Source organism: Eublepharis macularius, chromosome 15, assembly GCF_028583425.1.
Source record: "Eublepharis macularius isolate TG4126 chromosome 15, MPM_Emac_v1.0, whole genome shotgun sequence".
Taxonomy (NCBI): Eukaryota; Metazoa; Chordata; class Lepidosauria; order Squamata; family Eublepharidae; genus Eublepharis; species Eublepharis macularius.
Genome location: NC_072804.1, coordinates 29,538,717 through 29,555,279, shown reverse-complemented (window position 1 = coordinate 29,555,279; position 16,563 = coordinate 29,538,717). Strand labels below are relative to the sequence as shown.

At 45.2% G+C, this 16,563-nt stretch overlaps 1 protein-coding gene across 1 annotated transcript; it reads left to right on the top strand.

Annotated features, from left to right (window-relative positions):
* Positions 1-496: 496 nt before the first annotated feature.
* ZNF593 (zinc finger protein 593) lies at positions 497-6,689 on the top strand. Its single transcript, XM_054998693.1, has 3 exons — positions 497-717; positions 3,122-3,184; positions 6,144-6,689. Exons 1-3 carry the CDS (start codon positions 521-523, stop codon positions 6,274-6,276), a joined length of 393 nt encoding a protein of 130 aa, XP_054854668.1. The 5' UTR covers positions 497-520; the 3' UTR covers positions 6,277-6,689.
* The last annotated feature ends 9,874 nt before the right edge of the window (positions 6,690-16,563 follow it).

Sequence of the window (16,563 nt, the reverse complement as noted above, 5' to 3'; positions counted from 1 at the left end):
ATTCATGAGGATTCATGCCTTGTATCTATATTTTTGCACCATTGTGTTGGATCCGTGTTGTTTGTGGTTCAGTCTGTGGTGGACTTGGTTGTGATATGCCATGCAGGATTTGGGAGCGTTCCGTTTTTAAAAAAGGATAGATGAGGATGTCTTTTGCTTTTTTCTTACCTAAACACTTGTCTATCCCCATATCGAAATATGTATCTATGACGATAAACAGATACATATCATCCCATTTGAGACATTATACGAATACCTAATATATAATAGTTATATTAGAGTAACACATTAAAACTCAATGGAAACATTGAATGGGGAATAATAAATATATACAATAATAATAATCACACATTAATAAAAGAACACCCTCATATCAAACGATTATTACATAATTATAACAAGAGCAACACAAAATCAAATAACGAATTAAAAGCTGGGTGAAGACGCTTTATTGTGACGTCACACGACCGGCGGAAGCGGAAGTGATTCCCTTGTCCTCCATTCGCGTGAGGGACCGGTCATGGCTCCGAGCCGCTCGCGTCAAACGGGCTCGCACAAGGCTCACTCTTTAGCCCGGCAGTGGAAGGCGAAGCGGCGGCGCCGCGACCTGGACCAGATCCACCAGGACCTGCTGCCGGAGAACGCGGCAAAGCTGCTGCGCCAAGAGCCGGACGCCGAATTGCCCGGAAGCGCCCAGCATTACTGCCTGCACTGCGCGTGCGTAAAGGGAAGGCGGGGGAGGGAGGGGGCAATGTCTCCCCCTGAGTGCGTGCTCAGCTGCGCATGCGTGTCTGTGATCGTCCCAGATGCCTCCGCCCCCTTGCAGTTTTGCGTGCTCCGTTTTACGTTGTTAAAGGGAATGCCCGAGTGCATGGAAGTGAATCTGTGTCTGCATGCAATTAAGTGCTGGCTTTGAGAGGCCGTCTAGCTCGATTCGGCTTTGCTGCAAGCTGTGCTTATCTGCCAGACTGCGTACGTGCACTTGAAGCTGCTTTATCCCGAGTCGGACATTGATCAGTTAAGGTCAGCCTTGTCTACGCTGGCTGGCGGCCCTTATGCAGGATCGCAGGCAGCGATCTTTAATATTGCCTGCTGCCTGATCTTTTTATTTGGAGCTGCCCTGGGATGTTCTGCATGCAAAGCTGATGTTTTCTTACAGGCATTCGCAATTGAACCTGCCCCGTACTGAATCAGTATTGCCTACTGTGACTGGCAGTTGCTGTCTAGAATCTCAGGTAGCGAGCTTTCATATCACTTGCCGTTGGATCCTTTTAACTGGAGATGTTGAGACCTGAGATTTTTGCGTGCAAAGTGGATGGTCTATCATGAGCTATTATCTCACACCATGTATGTGTCGAATCTTTGTTGCTGTACTGCCTGATATCATTGGGACCGTGTTAGCTGCCCAGATCCCTTTGCAGTAGCCATTTACTTTGTGTGTCTGCATCTGGATAAGAACATAGGTGTATTGTTGCAGCAGAGACCTGGCTCGGACGTATTTCACTAGTTAGAAGTGAAGAGACTATTCTTTTGTTTGCAGTCTGAATTGTCTGTGGCTTTTAAAATCGTTCAGTGCAGTTTTGGGAAGGGGCTGTAGTGAAGATTTTAATCTCTTGTTAGAAAGAAAGTATGCAGCCAACCAGGAGCTGTTAAGAATTTTAGTTCATTGGCATACTGGAGTGGGATATCATAATGCCAGTCTTAAGGGTACTTTCCTGGGAGTTAGCCCTGCTGAATAACATGGGAGTTACTTCTGAGTAAACTTGTTTAAGATTGCCCCCATTGTGTCTCCATTGCTACAGGGTCACCCTCACATTGTGTAATGGACGGAAACTGTTGCCTTTGTGATGATTTGACCTGAGCTCCATCATATACTTTAGCGCAGCACAGCCCCCACCCCTCATTTATAAATTATCTTCAGGCTTAGCTTAATCAGTCCCAAGTATCAGAGGCCTCCTGTTCAAAGGCTGGTCCATGGCATGTATGTTCTTGTTTATCTCAGTAGAAATGTGTGCCCTGTTTTTCTCCCCAAAGGGGGGCCTGAAGTATCTTATAACATCCAACCCCTGCCCCCTTTCATCCTCACAGCAATCATCTATGTGATCAGAGAGGCAAAGAGACAGAGACTGTCCCCAGCCTTCCATGGCAGAGTGTGGATTTGAAATGTGAACCTGGGTATCCCGGATTCTAGTCCAAATGTCTTAACCACTATACCATGCTGGCTCCTGTCTCTGCACCTGACAGTGCCATCCTAAACAGAGGTACACCCTTCTAAGAGCATTGACTGCCATGGATTTACAAAGGTGTAACTCTGCTTAGGATGGCACCATCTGCCAGTGAAAGCTACTGTGTTGGGCCTTGAAGTTCAGCTGTGCTTAAGAGATTAGGAGCAGGCTGCCGGATCCTGAAGGATGCCTCCTTCCTGCAGTAAATTCTCCCTTCCTGTTTTAACTGAGGTGGTGAGAGTTACTGATGTCAGCCTTAACCATCGTTAACACTGTGCTGCCTCATGAGCATCTTCAGGCCTTTGTTTCAGATCTTGGCAGACAAATTCTGGTTTAACGGGAAACCTGATTAGCATTAGCACCTGTCCTTAAAAGTTGGTACTAGTGTATTCCTGATTGACTCCCAATGTCATAGTCATAACGATGAAATAGGAGTTCTTAAGTCTGTGGTTAAGTGGTTGGGTTGCGAATCAGCACTCTGCTAGCACTCTACTAGTTCAAATTCCACTACTGCCATGAGCTAGTAGGTGGCCTTTGGTAAGCCAGTCCTTTCAGCCCCAGCTCCCCGGTTGTATTGTGGGGATAACAACAACTCTGACTTTGTTCATTCCTCTGAGTGGGGCATTAATCTGTCTAGAAGAGCGGTATTATTACTGCTCAGTTATTATTACTGTAGACACATATTGTGTTTGAATTGAGGTGAAGTGAATTGATCACTCAGTCTATAGTGTTTGATCTGCGCGGCATTTCACACATGCGTATCTTTGCGTTAATCACAGATGAGCATTGAACATACAAATGGAGCATGTCCTGACTTTAAGGGCGAACTTGGCATTTTCAGGTCGGGAACCTCAAATTCAAAATGCTCTGTTTTTTCTCTCTTTATCCTCTAACAGGCGATACTTTGTCGATTTGAAAAGCTTGAAGGATCACTTCAAATCTAAGGTTCACAAAAGAAGGTACTATTAATTCCTTACGTTATTAAGCCCATCCCCTGAGATCAGCTCTCCAGGAAATTGTGATGGTGTGTGCATTTGAAATGAGAAGGAGGACATGGTCATCTTTTATAGTGGACCAGTGGAAGATATGGGGGAGAGGGGTCCTGTGATTTACTAAGCAAACCCACCTCTTTAAGGTGGTTTTAGCACTCACCTGCCTCAGATCCATCCAATAGGCTCCTGCAATCTCCTGGGAGGTCTCAGTCCACCATTTGTGAATTATGGACAACATCTTTTATAATGGGAGCAAAGCACTATACAAATATAAAAGCAGTAGTACCTTAGAAATTAAATCATATTTTTTAATTAGTGAGCAACATGTGAATGACAGAAGTTGGGAAGTTGTTACAAAGAGAGGCCAGAATTCCCCCCCCCCCATGTTCCATTGTTTTCAACGTTTAATATAAATGCATCAGCCTAATGCATGTACACTTCATGTATCTGATGGAGTGAGCTTTAACTCGCCAAAGCTTATGCTGCAATAAAATATAGTTTAGTCCCTAAGGTGCCATTGGACTCCTGCGTTATTTGGCTGCTACAGCCTACCCATCTGGAATTAGACAAATATTAGATACACAAAATGCTTTGCATACATCATCTCAGCAATTGGTACGAAAGCCCTATTGGGTAGGCCAGGATTGTCCTGTTATAGAGGGAACCTAAACCCACCCCCAAAATTTTATGGGCTGTTGATCTGACTTTGGTAGCTCAAATGTATGACTCTTTTAGCTTAGACAGAATCCAATTTAGCCTCCCCTAGCCCATTTCTTTGTTATTCAACCCAGTCCTTCTTACCTTATTGTAAATAATGATTCTTCTTAAGAACTGTTACTTGTCTGCAGCTCCTGCCATGTGCTTGATGGCATGGCTCAGTTCAAGTGATCCTACAGCCTTGGAGTGATCATGGTGCCCGACAGTGTTTTTCCTGGCACCTACAGTCTTCTTACTTATTTATTTGGAAAATGGAAACATTAAAAAATGTTTATGCTGCTTCTTCAGGTAACATGCCCTGGGCAGCCTACAAAACATAATAACATAAAACATTCAAAGTTACTAGTTAAAACCTGGTATTAAAAACCCAGCACAAAACCAGAGACCATTGAGCAGCTTAAAATACCAGTTTCCGCTGGAAAGGTCACCCTTGGATGAACAGAAATCTTTTAGCTTTGTACCGAAAAGAGAGCAGCATAGCGTCTTCAGTCTTGTGGATAAAGTCGAAAAGATCTTGAATGCAGCAGTTAGAAAGGGAGCTTCAGGTTGCTCCTTACCAGCTGACTGACTAGCAGAACACTGTGCTTGTCCCAGATAGGCCATTGCAACCATGACATCCATATACTCTCAGCTCAGCCATTAGCACAGGTTTTCTCATGTCTGGGGTGGCGGGGGGGGGGCATCTTCTGCCTGTGGCCATGCAGGAAGCAAATCCTCCTCTGTCATTGGAGATGGACTCCAAACAGCATCTCACAGAGAGTCAGTTCGAGTTTTCATTTTACTCCTTCAAAAAAGTCTCGAAGGCGTAGCCTTGATGCCTGCAGAGAGCATCCAGTCACAAAAGGCTGCTTCTATTGTAGGAGGCCCCTTGGTCCCTCTCAGTGTTTTGTGGAACCTCCACCACTTTGTTATTAGCCTTGCATCCCATGGCAGGCACATTATTATTATTATTATTATTATTTATTTAATTTCTAGCCCACCCTCCCCACAAGTGGGCTCAGGGTGGGTTACAGAAATATAAATAGTACAAAGGATAAAAGCATTTAAGTACATTAAAAAGTAAGAATTATCAATACACGTACATTCGAGATCCCAAGAGGGCAGCCCCCTCCACTCATCCCTAACCGTAAGCATAAATGGGGGAGAGGGAGTACAAATTGATGTCATCACTGTGACTTCATATGTGAGGGGGCAGATGGTTATATAGGTCCCCCCCACCGACGGGAGACCAGTAGGGAGGCATTTCTAGACGATCCAAGACTGGCCTCAACTATATTCCTGGTGGATCTCTGTCTTACAGGCCTGCTGAAAAGATGTAAGGTCTTGGCAGGCCCAGGTATCTTCTGACAGAGAGTTCCACCAGGTCGGGGCCAGGACTGAAAAGGCCCGGGCCCTGGTCAAAGCCAGCTGGGCCTCCCTGGGGCCATGGACCACCAGAAGATGTTTATCTGTCGATCTAAGTGCACATATGGGGAGAGGCAGTCCCTCAGGTATGCTGTTCCCAGTCCATTTAAAACCTAAACCTTGAACCTGATCTGGAACTCCATGGGGAGCCAGCGCACCTGCTGCATGATCAAAGTAATAGGTGCCCTGTATGGTGTACCCCATCAGGACACACGCAGCAGCATTCTGGACCTGCTGTAATTCCTGGGTCAGACTCAGGGGAAGCCCTGCGTAGATCAAGTTACAGTAATCTAATCTGGAGGTGACCGTTGCATGGATCACTGTAGTTACGTAGAGCCAGCTGCCCTTTCTCAAAATTCCAGAACCGACACTTGGCTTCATTGCTTGGTTTGGGAAGCTCATAAACCAGCCACAAAATTGCAAACTCTCATGCACAGCTTCAGTCTTCATTTTCCTGTTGAGTGCCAAGGCCTCATTTGGGTGCCATGAAGAGTGATAGTTAATATGAACTGTTGTTTTATGAATTGTTTAATATTTTATTGTATTTTTATAACTGTTGTACCTTGCCCTGAGCCCGCTTGCAGAAAGGGCGGGTTAGAAATGTTAATGTTGTTGTTGATGATGATGATGCTGCTGCTAGCAGGACATGGAAAGGGAGGTTGTCTGGAGTAACAAATTGAGCTGAGCAGTAATAACATAGAAGTCACAGCACACGTGTGCTCTTTTGACCCTTTTAAGTAGCTCAGCTTAAAGGGAGATCACTCACTCCTTTAACAGAACTGACTGGGCTCTCTTTTTTGTTTAGGCTGAAGCAGCTGAGTGAAGAGCCATATACCCAGGAGGAGGCTGAGAGAGCCGCCGGGATGGGATCCTATATTCCTCCCAAAACAGTTGAAATCCACACACAGCCCCTCGACGAGATGGAGGAATCCAACTGAGGACGGTAGCAGCATCGACAGAACCAAATGAGGCTTGGCCACTCGAAAATCCTTTGGATAACTTAAGACAATGGGAGCGTTGGTGGTAACGGACATGAGGGGGGAGAGGATAGTGGAACTGAGACATTAAACCCCAGCAGAAAGGAGAGCAGCATCTCCTGGGATTTCTTGCTGTGGGAAGACTGCTGTGGCTGATTCTCTTTGGCGGTGCTCAGAGTTCAGCAGGAGGTCTGAGAGGGCGAGCAAGTGCCCTGTTGTCCTAAGAACCTCATTATGTAGCTAATTGCTTCTTTAAAAAAACAGCTATTATGAACAGATTGCTGTGGATTTTCATTGTTTTGCTGGGTGTGTGACCTTTTCCATCTCTTTAGTGAGTCCTTTTTAATAAAAGAGGCATCTGTTTGCTGAATGAATTTGGGCTTTGCTGATTTCTTTGAATGCACTAATGGACGCTTTTTTCAAGGGCGAGAAAGTGAGTGGCTAACGTCAGGCACACAAGGTCTTGTTTGGAATGGGTTGCTTAGCAATAGGTGTCCTAGTTCTATGCTTAGAATAGCTAGTATGTGTTAGAATCCCCCACTTGATGCATTAAGCTTGCATGATAAAAAAATGAGAGAGGGGGACTTCTAATCATCTTTAACTATCCTGATCGTGTGCCTAGAAAGTGTGATAAATCATCTGCATTAAACAAACTTCCGTTTCTGCCCCAACCCAGTCAGCTGGGTTGGAGGCTGTGGAAAATAAAACTCTTAAGGCAAATCTGTTTGGGGGGTATTCTTCCTGATTTCCATTTTGAGGCTGAAATGTACGTGAACTAATTTTCAACTCTCGCTGTCGCATGGAAGCTTCCTAACAATTACCATACTCATGGAGAGCCAACGTGCTGTTGTGGTTAGAGTGTAGGACTAGGATCTGGGGAAACCACGTTCAGTTCCCCACTCTGCCATGGGAGCCTCCTGGTTGACCTTGGGCCAGTCATACACTCTCGGCCTAACCCACATCACAGAATTCTTGGGAAAAAATGGGGCAGAGGAGAATTATGTAGGCCACCTTGGTTCCCCTTTGGGGAGACAAGTGGGGCATAAATGAAGTAAAAAAAATACAAGCGTGGTAGCCAGTTACGAGTATATATTGTGTCTTGCACGCCTGTTGAATGGGGAAACTGTTGTTTCACTTCTTAGATCCCAGGAATGGCATATCGGGAATAGAGCAAATCCTTTGTTAGTGCTGGTCATATGTATCCCTCCACTTGGCTGCGAATGGCTGCTGAACCAAGCACTTTGTTGCAATGATTCAGCAGTGGTTAAGCCTCTTTACAAAGGCCTTTGGAAGGAAGTAGATTAACAGCCCAGTCCTAGTTGTGGTTACTCAGAAATAAATTCCAGTGTAACCAATAGGGTTTATTCTGAGGTAAGAGAAAGAGAGCCCATTTTACACAAGAATGCTTATCAATTTTTGTGCATACAAAATCAGTTGCATGCCTTACCCTCCCCCTCCCCCCTTTTGGCCTTAACTGTCCGGCTGCCATTGTTACGGATAGCATTTTTTTTCCAAAGGGGAAAAGAGCTGCTGCTGAAATGGACTTGGATGGAGTTTCTGGTGCCCAAAGGGTGAGAGTGTCCCCCCCTGAATGCATGCAAGATTTGCCAATATTTTACCATATTCTTCCTTTAAGAAGGATCTATTCCAGGGGAGGGCCACTTTGAGTTAAACTACAGGACCTGAGAGGTCAAACATTAGAGCCCAAGACTTTGCCGTGCAATCATTCCATATTAAACTGGGACCACCCACAGCCCCTATTCCTTCTGCCAGTTTAGAAGTAGAATAGGCTCTCTTTCTCTTTGTTACACTACACACTAAAAATGGTGGGTGCAGTTGGCCAAAATTAAGCATTTCTAAGAAGAAGATATTTAAGCAAGGCTGTTAGTTTCAGGTAGGTAGCCGTGTTGGTCTGCAGTAGTACTGCAAGATTTGAGTCCAGTAGCACCTTAAGAACCTAATTAGATTTCCAAGCTACAAGCTTTCAATAGTCAAAGCTCCCTCAATGAGGTACAAAGCTTTGACTCGAATCTTGCTTTTAAGCAAGGCTTGTGACATTCAGCTGATTTTAAAATCTTTTGATTTAAAAAGTGCCAGGATTGTTCAGGCAACATTTTTTTTCTCCCAATATCAGCAAAGATTTATTTTTAACATAAGCACTGGCAAAAATAGTAGGTGGCAGATTTCATCACAAAAGCGGCAGATTCTCTGTCACTCCGGAGAGAGAGCTGCTTCTGAGATGGCCCCTTCTTGCAATGTTAATAGACATATCAAAAAATGGTGTGCTTTTATCTCTTCAATATCTGCAAGCAAATCTGTGCAGACAAAATGACTGAAACACACAACTGAATTGATTTGAAGACTGCTGTAAACAGCCCTGCTGGGAAATTGCAGTGTATCTGCAGTCTTGCTCCCCCCTCCACAGTATATAGCAGAATCTTTCTATGACAGTGTCTAGAAACCATCCTAAATTCTACAAGCAGTATTTATTTGGATTTGCCCCCAGGAAATTACAGTGTTCAGCATTTTGAATCTTCCTGGTTGACCTGTAGAAAACAGCCCCTAGGTAGCCACAGCGACACAGGCAAAGATTTTAAAATCAGCTTTATTGTATGTAGTGCAACACAATTCACCCAGCGTTACTGGCTTCAGGTGGGGTGGGATGGATGGATGTTTGCTCCTAGGGCCTTCCTTATCTAGCCGCCTTGCTCATCTGTGAAGGTTCAGGTGCAGAATTTGCTTTGAAGGCTTGAGTAAATTGACCTAAAGTCCCCTAGAGAGGGTACAACGAACTTGCTTCCCCCCCCTTATAAGAGGATCATCCCACCCTTGCACTCTTCCCAAACAACCGACCTGTTTTTAAACTGGAAGAACACCAGCTTTCTTTTTTTTTAAATCCCCCTTGCCTTTCTAATCGCAGGCTTAAAAGCCATGATGTAGGTCACAGCTGTCTCGCCACATGTGCTGTTACATAACATGCAGTCGGCAGCTTCCACCCTCCCATAATCCACTGCTTTTGGCTGACTGCGAGGGAATGAGCGGCGAATAGACTCAGCCGTCTGTAATAAAAGCAATTACCATTGATGCAGTGCATTCCAGCAGCCTTCCCTTGCTCCATCTTCCGGTCACTGCCCGTATCTTGTCAAAAATGGACAAAAGAGGCAGTTCTATGAAAGGTGGGCACGGCCCTCCAGAATCCCCCTTCTCTCTGGGAAACCTTTAAGGCAACGACCCCCAAGAGACTCTGCAGATCTGCTGCTGCTTCGAGGCTAAGAGGACCCATGCGCCATGCCCAGGGAGTCTCTGCTTCCACGGATGGAGCAACTAGTTCATTGTCCCTTTACCTGTTGGGCCTCATCCTGATGTCACAAAAGTACTGCTGAAGCTCTCTATTGAAATCCATTCTCTGTTTTCAGTCTTGTCGCACAGAAAAACCTTTAAGAATTTTTATTTGGGGGGCTCTTGGCTGATGGGTTCTGGACACAGTCAGCTCTGTGACTTAAATTTGCAAAAGATAACCAGCCGGCCTTCCTCCTGCCCTTTATATTGTGGATATTTGATCCAAGTTGACAAAAAATGACCCTGTGCCCTTGCAGCGTACAAAAAGTGTCTCTACCCAATCACCCAGAGGGGATGCTTACCTGCCCGGGACAGTCAATTCCCCAGTTCTCTTCCTCTGCAGCCATATACTGGCAGTTAGTCTAGATCAGGAAAAGACCAAGGAGGAGGTGTGAAACCCTGCGGCCGGTGATCCCCATTGTACTAGAGTGAAGCATGTCTGGGAAACGGATAGGGGTATCCTTTAAGTGAAAATCTGGGAGAAGAGACCGAGGCTTACACAGGATGGGGAAACCTGTGACCTGCTACAGAACAAGAAAGGACAACAGGAATCCTAGTGTGAGTAACCCAAACAAGCACATGCTAAGTATACTTGATGGGTATCTCCTGTGCCACACAGCCGAAGTCAAGAGTCCCACCCTTGCCTCTTGTCTGTCTGCCCTGCTGCCACCTTGTTTGCCTTCGATTGCTCCTTCCTGGAAGCCAAGCATCATGGATCTGGTTGTGGTTTAACCTCTTCGGTCATTTGCCGGGCGCTGTAGTAGGACAGGCTCAGTCCCATAATGGCCAACAGCAGCGCCAGATGGTTCACCAGCCGGTCTTGAGGTTCTGATTTAGATTCACTGGCCAATTGCATCTGTGAATTGGAAAGGTAAAGCAAATCCTTAGAACAGGGATCTCCACTCTTGCACCTACCAATGTGCTTCGTGGTACCACCTGCTTCCTTCTTCCTCAAAGCAAACAGCCAGTCCTAGGTTTCCCCCTGAAGTAGAAAGCACTTTAGAAGCCACTACAAAGTATCGCCTTTTCATCTGCAGGGATCTCCCATCCAGAAACAGCTGTCTTCATCACAGGAGGACACTTGGTTTGGGATCTCCCAATATTCTGTGGTTGGCACTAGCTCCTGTGGTTGGCCACACAGCCGTATGGCAACCGTGAGAGCAGAGAAGAAATTTGTGTTAAAGGGGTTGAGTTCAACAGGCTTAGACTGGAGTAACTACATTGGATTGCACAGTTACATCCTTCTAACGCCATTGAAATCAATGGGCTTAGCTCTGTTTAGGATTATACTGTAAATCTACTGCTCTATCCACTACTCAAGATCCTTCTAATTAGGCCATAATCATAGCTGCTATGATTATCTATTGCAATGGAAAAGCAGGATGGTGGAATGGGTGTAACTTGAGAGTGAGAGCAGAGTGAGAGCAGGGCTATACAATTGAGCTATACTCAAATCCCCTACTTGGCCATGAGCAGGTTACTTTCAGCTGAGTCTACTTCAGAGAATTGTTGTAGTAGAATACACGGGCTGCACGGGCAATGCCAAAGTGATCCATATTATCCAAGGCAAAGAATTCCAGTGCGTAATTAACTCAGGATGTATTCTGAGCACGAAAGACCGCCTTTCTGCTTGCAAAAATGCATGGATGATAAAAATGCCGGAGCACAGAGTGAACAGAAGAAATTCCTTGATGACAACCCGATCTCTCTCACTTTCTCTGAACTCTTTATCTTCAGGGCTTTACTGGCCCTGGAACTGAAATAATCCCTTCAGGGAAAGGTGTCTCCCTGTGTTTGTTCTGCATTTCAGCTGGCAAACAAACCAAGCACCACACCTTGTGTTGTGCTGTTTGGTGCATTAAACATTGCCTGCTCAGAGCCTGGGAATACAGCGGCAGAATCTTCTGCGTTCCTCGCCTTTTGCACATCCCCACCTGGCATCCCAGCCAATGTAGGGTGCTTTCAGAATACTCAAAGTGCTATGCATAATGGCAGTATTCTTTGCAACGGCCCTGTATGGTACGTCAGTATCCTTCTGTTCGGGGGGAGGGCTGCCATAGCAGTGGGGTTTGGTGCAGGGGTTTCTTGGGGTTCAGAGGACTTGCCTTGCAGGTGACACCCCCTCCTCCAGACTTCCAGTTTCTTCATTCAGATCTCTTTCTAGATCTAAATGTGAATCTTATTTCTACACAGATCTAAGAGACTAGGGACTTGTTACATGGGGCAGACATATTTCAAAGGCTCTGAGAACAAGTAACCTGGAATTCCATAGTCAGCTAATTCCAAGTTATGCAGTTGAAATTAATTTGGAAAACTTGAACCTGTTTTCTTCTATTTATTCTGGATAGAAGGGAAAATGTTACATTGATGTAGAACTGGGTAGAGGGATGTTTAGGGAACCGGGATGAGGATGTAAGCTAGGGAGGGAATGCACTATTGAATAATTTCACCATGGGCATTGCTATTTGCCATCGAACATCTGTAATTGATAAACGTACACCAATTTTTACTGGTTGAACAAGTAGTTATAGGGGAGATGGAAGGAAAGCGGCACCGTGGCATTTGCTGGCCATGTTCGTGAATGCTCAAACATACACCACAGATAAGATGCATTTGGTCCCTACCCTCTGAGATTTAACTTCTAGAGATGGGGGAGGGAGGCTAAGAGCTGGGTTGCACGTGTGTACATGCTAACAATTTGTGAAAGGCATTCTCCACCATCTCCCCAAAGACAACAGAAGAATAGTACTTCCCCAGGGACCAAAATCCGGGTCCAGTAGCACCTTAAGACCAACTAGATTTCCAAGGTATGAGCTTTCGAGAGTCAAAGCTCCCTTCATTAGATACAAGGTGTGGAAAAAGGTCTTTATAATCCATGCAGAGGGTGGGAGGAATATTGTAAATTAGAGTGTCAGGAAACTAGCTATAAATTGTGTTGTGATAAGCTTGATAGAGCAGGGGTGCAAAGTGCAGAAAATTAGCATCTGTAATGTGAGAAAAGTCCTATATCTAGCTTCAACTCTGGGGGATCCATTGTTCCAAATTTGCAAATAAACTCCGTTTCAGCACTCTCTGGTTATAATTTTCCTTTGAAGTTTCTCTGCTTAAGAACTACTCTTAGATCAGCAATGGAATGTCCTGGAAGATCAACATGTTCTCCCACTGGTTTTTGAATGTTGTGATTTTTTTGTATCAGATTTATGTCCATTCTACATTCTTTTGCAAATACTGGCAGGTGGTTAGTGCCAAGACCTCTGTGTTTGGGTGTCCTGGTTATCAGTGAGTGCATGTGTGGAGTTCAATGGCACAGCGGGAATGAATCAGCATCATCTCACGTGGCTGTATACGCTGTGCCCAGTCCTTGGCAGAAGGCGCCTGGAGCACTAAGTTAGACAGCTCATTGCATGCTCTATCAGGGCACATGAACGTGCTGGTTGGTGCTGTGCGTGACAACCACCACCACCGCCTTCCAGGGTTGTTCACATGTATTTGGAATGAAACAGTCGCACGGGACAGGTGGTGTGTTTGGGTGGGCTTCATAGGTAGACTTCCTGCCCACTGGCATTAGATATCAGGTGATTAAGGCCATTTTCGTAACTGGGGGGTGGGGGGGTAGAAATGCAGTTTTTCTCCCCTATTGTTTGATGTTAGGATCAGTGATCTGACTTCCCTGAAAAATATGCGTAAGGAAGCGGGAGAAATAAATCAGAGCCATGGCTCTAGGGACAGAGGGGATTAAATCTTCCCCTGAATAATTTTTCCATTCAAAAGCAGCCCCCCCCAGCTTCTTTTAGCATTGATAGGGGGGAAAAGACAAGACATGTTCTTCTATTGTGGAACTTGGGCCCTTTCCCTCTCAAATGTCTTCTACCCTACAAGAAGCAGGCAGCCGTACAATGAAACAACTGCCCTGAGTGGCAGGTTTTGGGGGTGCCAGAAGAGATACCAGTTTGATGTAGTGGTTAAGAGCGCGGGACTCTAATCTGGAGAGCCAGGTTTGATTCCCCACTCCTCCACTTGAAGCCAGCTGGGTGACTTTAGGCTAGTCACAGCTCTCTGGAGCTCTCTCAGCCATACCCACCTCACAGGGTTTTTTGTTGTGGGGATAATAATGACATTGTAAACCACTCTGAGTGGGAATTAAGTTGCCCTGAAGGGCGGTATATAAATTGAATGTTATTATTATTATAGAATGGAAACACAGCATTGGAAATTCCTGGAGATTTGGGGGCAGTGCCTGGGGAGAACAGGGTTTGGGGAGGGAAGGAAGTTCATAAGAAATAGCTCAGAGAGATGCTTTGGTAGGGATACGGACTATATGCGATAGAATCTCCCCTCCGAAGCTGCCATTTTCTCCAGGGGAACTGATCTCTGTTGTCTAGATATCAGTTTATTTACGTTATATATAGTCTGCCTTTCTCACCAAGACTCAAGACAGATTACAGAGTGTACAGTCAATTTCGAGGACATGTCAATAACAGGAGCTATAAATGCAAATTTGCAAAGATTTAAAACCAGCCGAAATCCAGTTGTAACTCTGGGAGATCTCAAGAACTCACCTAGAGGTCGGTAAGCCTAGGTTCCATGCATTTCAGTGTGGCCTGGCCAGGACAGTCTCTCACATTGAATTTGATCGGGGGAGGCAGGATTTTAAATTTTCCACAAAAATGTCTTGAGCTGGCCTTCATGTTTAAAAAATGCCGTGCTTCATATTCTGTTAAAATGAAGCTGCCTTTCCTTGAACAGTGAACTTTAAACATTTAGCAGCCTCATCCTATGCATGTTTCCTCAGAAGTAAGTCCCACTTTTTAAAAAGGCAATTAAGGATGTGTAACTTGGGTTTTGTTGAAGCTGAGCTATAGCTCAGTGGGTAGATCTGCTCAGAAACCGAGGGAGTCTGCTTGATTGGCCTTTGACCCTTCTTCCTGATAGCGGCTGATTCCGCACACGTTGGATAATGCACTTTCAATGCACTTTATCAATCGTTTGACGTGGATTTTTTGTTCCGCACACAAAAAAATCCGTTCCAAACGATCTATAAAGAGGATTGGAAGTGCATTATCCAACGAATGCAGAATCACTCAGCTTCAGAAGGGAACCACTGCAAAAAGCTCTGGGAGAATAGCTGCTCTATATGGTGGGCATGTTTGCAGTCTTGGACTTAGGGGGATCCTTGCAATTAGCCAAAAAGACTGCAGGTACATATCAGTCTCTGATAACCTAAGATATACATATTATTTGCACACAAGAAAACTAGGAAATCTGCTATTAAGGGCAGAATTCTGCTGTCTGGTCCAGCCAATCTGGGTTTGATTTTTTGGAAAGGACGGTTTTCCAGTCCCTTTGGGCTGTAAAGGTAGGCTGCGGGGAGACTCAAAGCCAAGATAAGATGTAACTTAAACATAGGTAGTTTTTTCTATAATGCACCTGGATTGTACTATCCTTAGCAGATACTTACTTAGAAAATGTGTATGTACTAGACTAGATCAAATCAAGCCTGAATTCTCCCTAGAAGCTAAAATGATAAAACTAAGCAGGGCTTTTTTTCAGCAGGAACGCGGGGGAACGGAGTTCCGGCACCTCTTGAAAATGGTCACATGGCGGGTGGCCCCGCCCCCTGATCTCCAGACAGAGGGGAGTTGAGATTGCCCTCCACGCCGCCAAGCGGCGTGTTTGGAGATCAGGGGGGCGGGGCCACCAGCCATGTGACCATTTTCTCCGAGGGCAACCCACTGAGTTCCACCACCTCTTTCCCCAGAAAAAAAGCCCTGAAACTAAGGCTATTGGACTTTGATCACATCATGAGAAGACAAGATTCTCTGGAAAAGTCAATAATGCTAGAAAAAGCAGAAGGCAGTAGGAAAAGAGGAAGACCTAAAACGAGATGGCTGGACTCAATAAAAGAAGCCACATCCTCCAGTTTGCAGGATCTGAGCAAGTCTGTTAATGAAGGACTTCTTTCCTTCATAGGGTCGCCATAGGTCGGAGGCGACTTGACAGCACATAACACACACACTTAGAAAAAGCATATTGCTTCCAGTCCAGAGTCCTGCTCAAGGTGATCTTTCCTTTTCTTTCTGACCTGTTTTGAGAACTGTCAAAACATACCTCAATTTGTTTTTCCTTGTCATCAGTATTGTCAGCACATGCAGCATGTTGTGCCAAATTGCACCTGGCCCCAAACTGAGATCTCCAACAGTCTCGGTTCTGACTCAACCGGCAGCGGCAGCTACTGGTGTGAAAGGGGGATACTTTGCCTGAATTGAACCCTGGTGGGACTGAATGCCAAGGAAACCTGCATAGGCTGAGCGACAAACAAAATGCTTATCAGTAGGGAGTGATCTGAAAGCATACAGGGCTGTGCCTGGGAAAGGTTTCTCCATTGTTCTCTAGTTAACCTGCTCCAAAATCAGACAAAGGCATGCATTTGAGCAACAGTAGACAGAGCAGGTTTTTACCGTACACAGTCTTCGCAGGCATATACAATTTTGGATACAGGATTCAAATTTTCTGGGGCAGAGGAGAACTGCACCAGTTTCTTCATACAATGTGCCTTTTAACTATTGAATGAAGCACCTTTCCCTGTGAAAGGCTCAACAATTTATTTCTTCCTTGGTTGGGACCCAATGGCATGGTTGGGTCAAAAGAGCAAATAACATGATGTGACATTATGTGAGGGAGCCTGAGCCAGGGCTGGAGGCAGGGAAGGGAATCTGTGGGCTCAGGCACTTCTTCCACTTGCACACAAGGACCAAAATAAAAGCTTCTGTGACAGACCTTTGGGAGGGATTCTATTAACCCGTTCAACTGATAACAGCATCAAGATGTCTCATTCCAACAGAACACGACTCTTGCCCCAGAGGAAGGAGCAGTTAGCAAAATGGTTTAATAGCATCCAAACCATTTTGT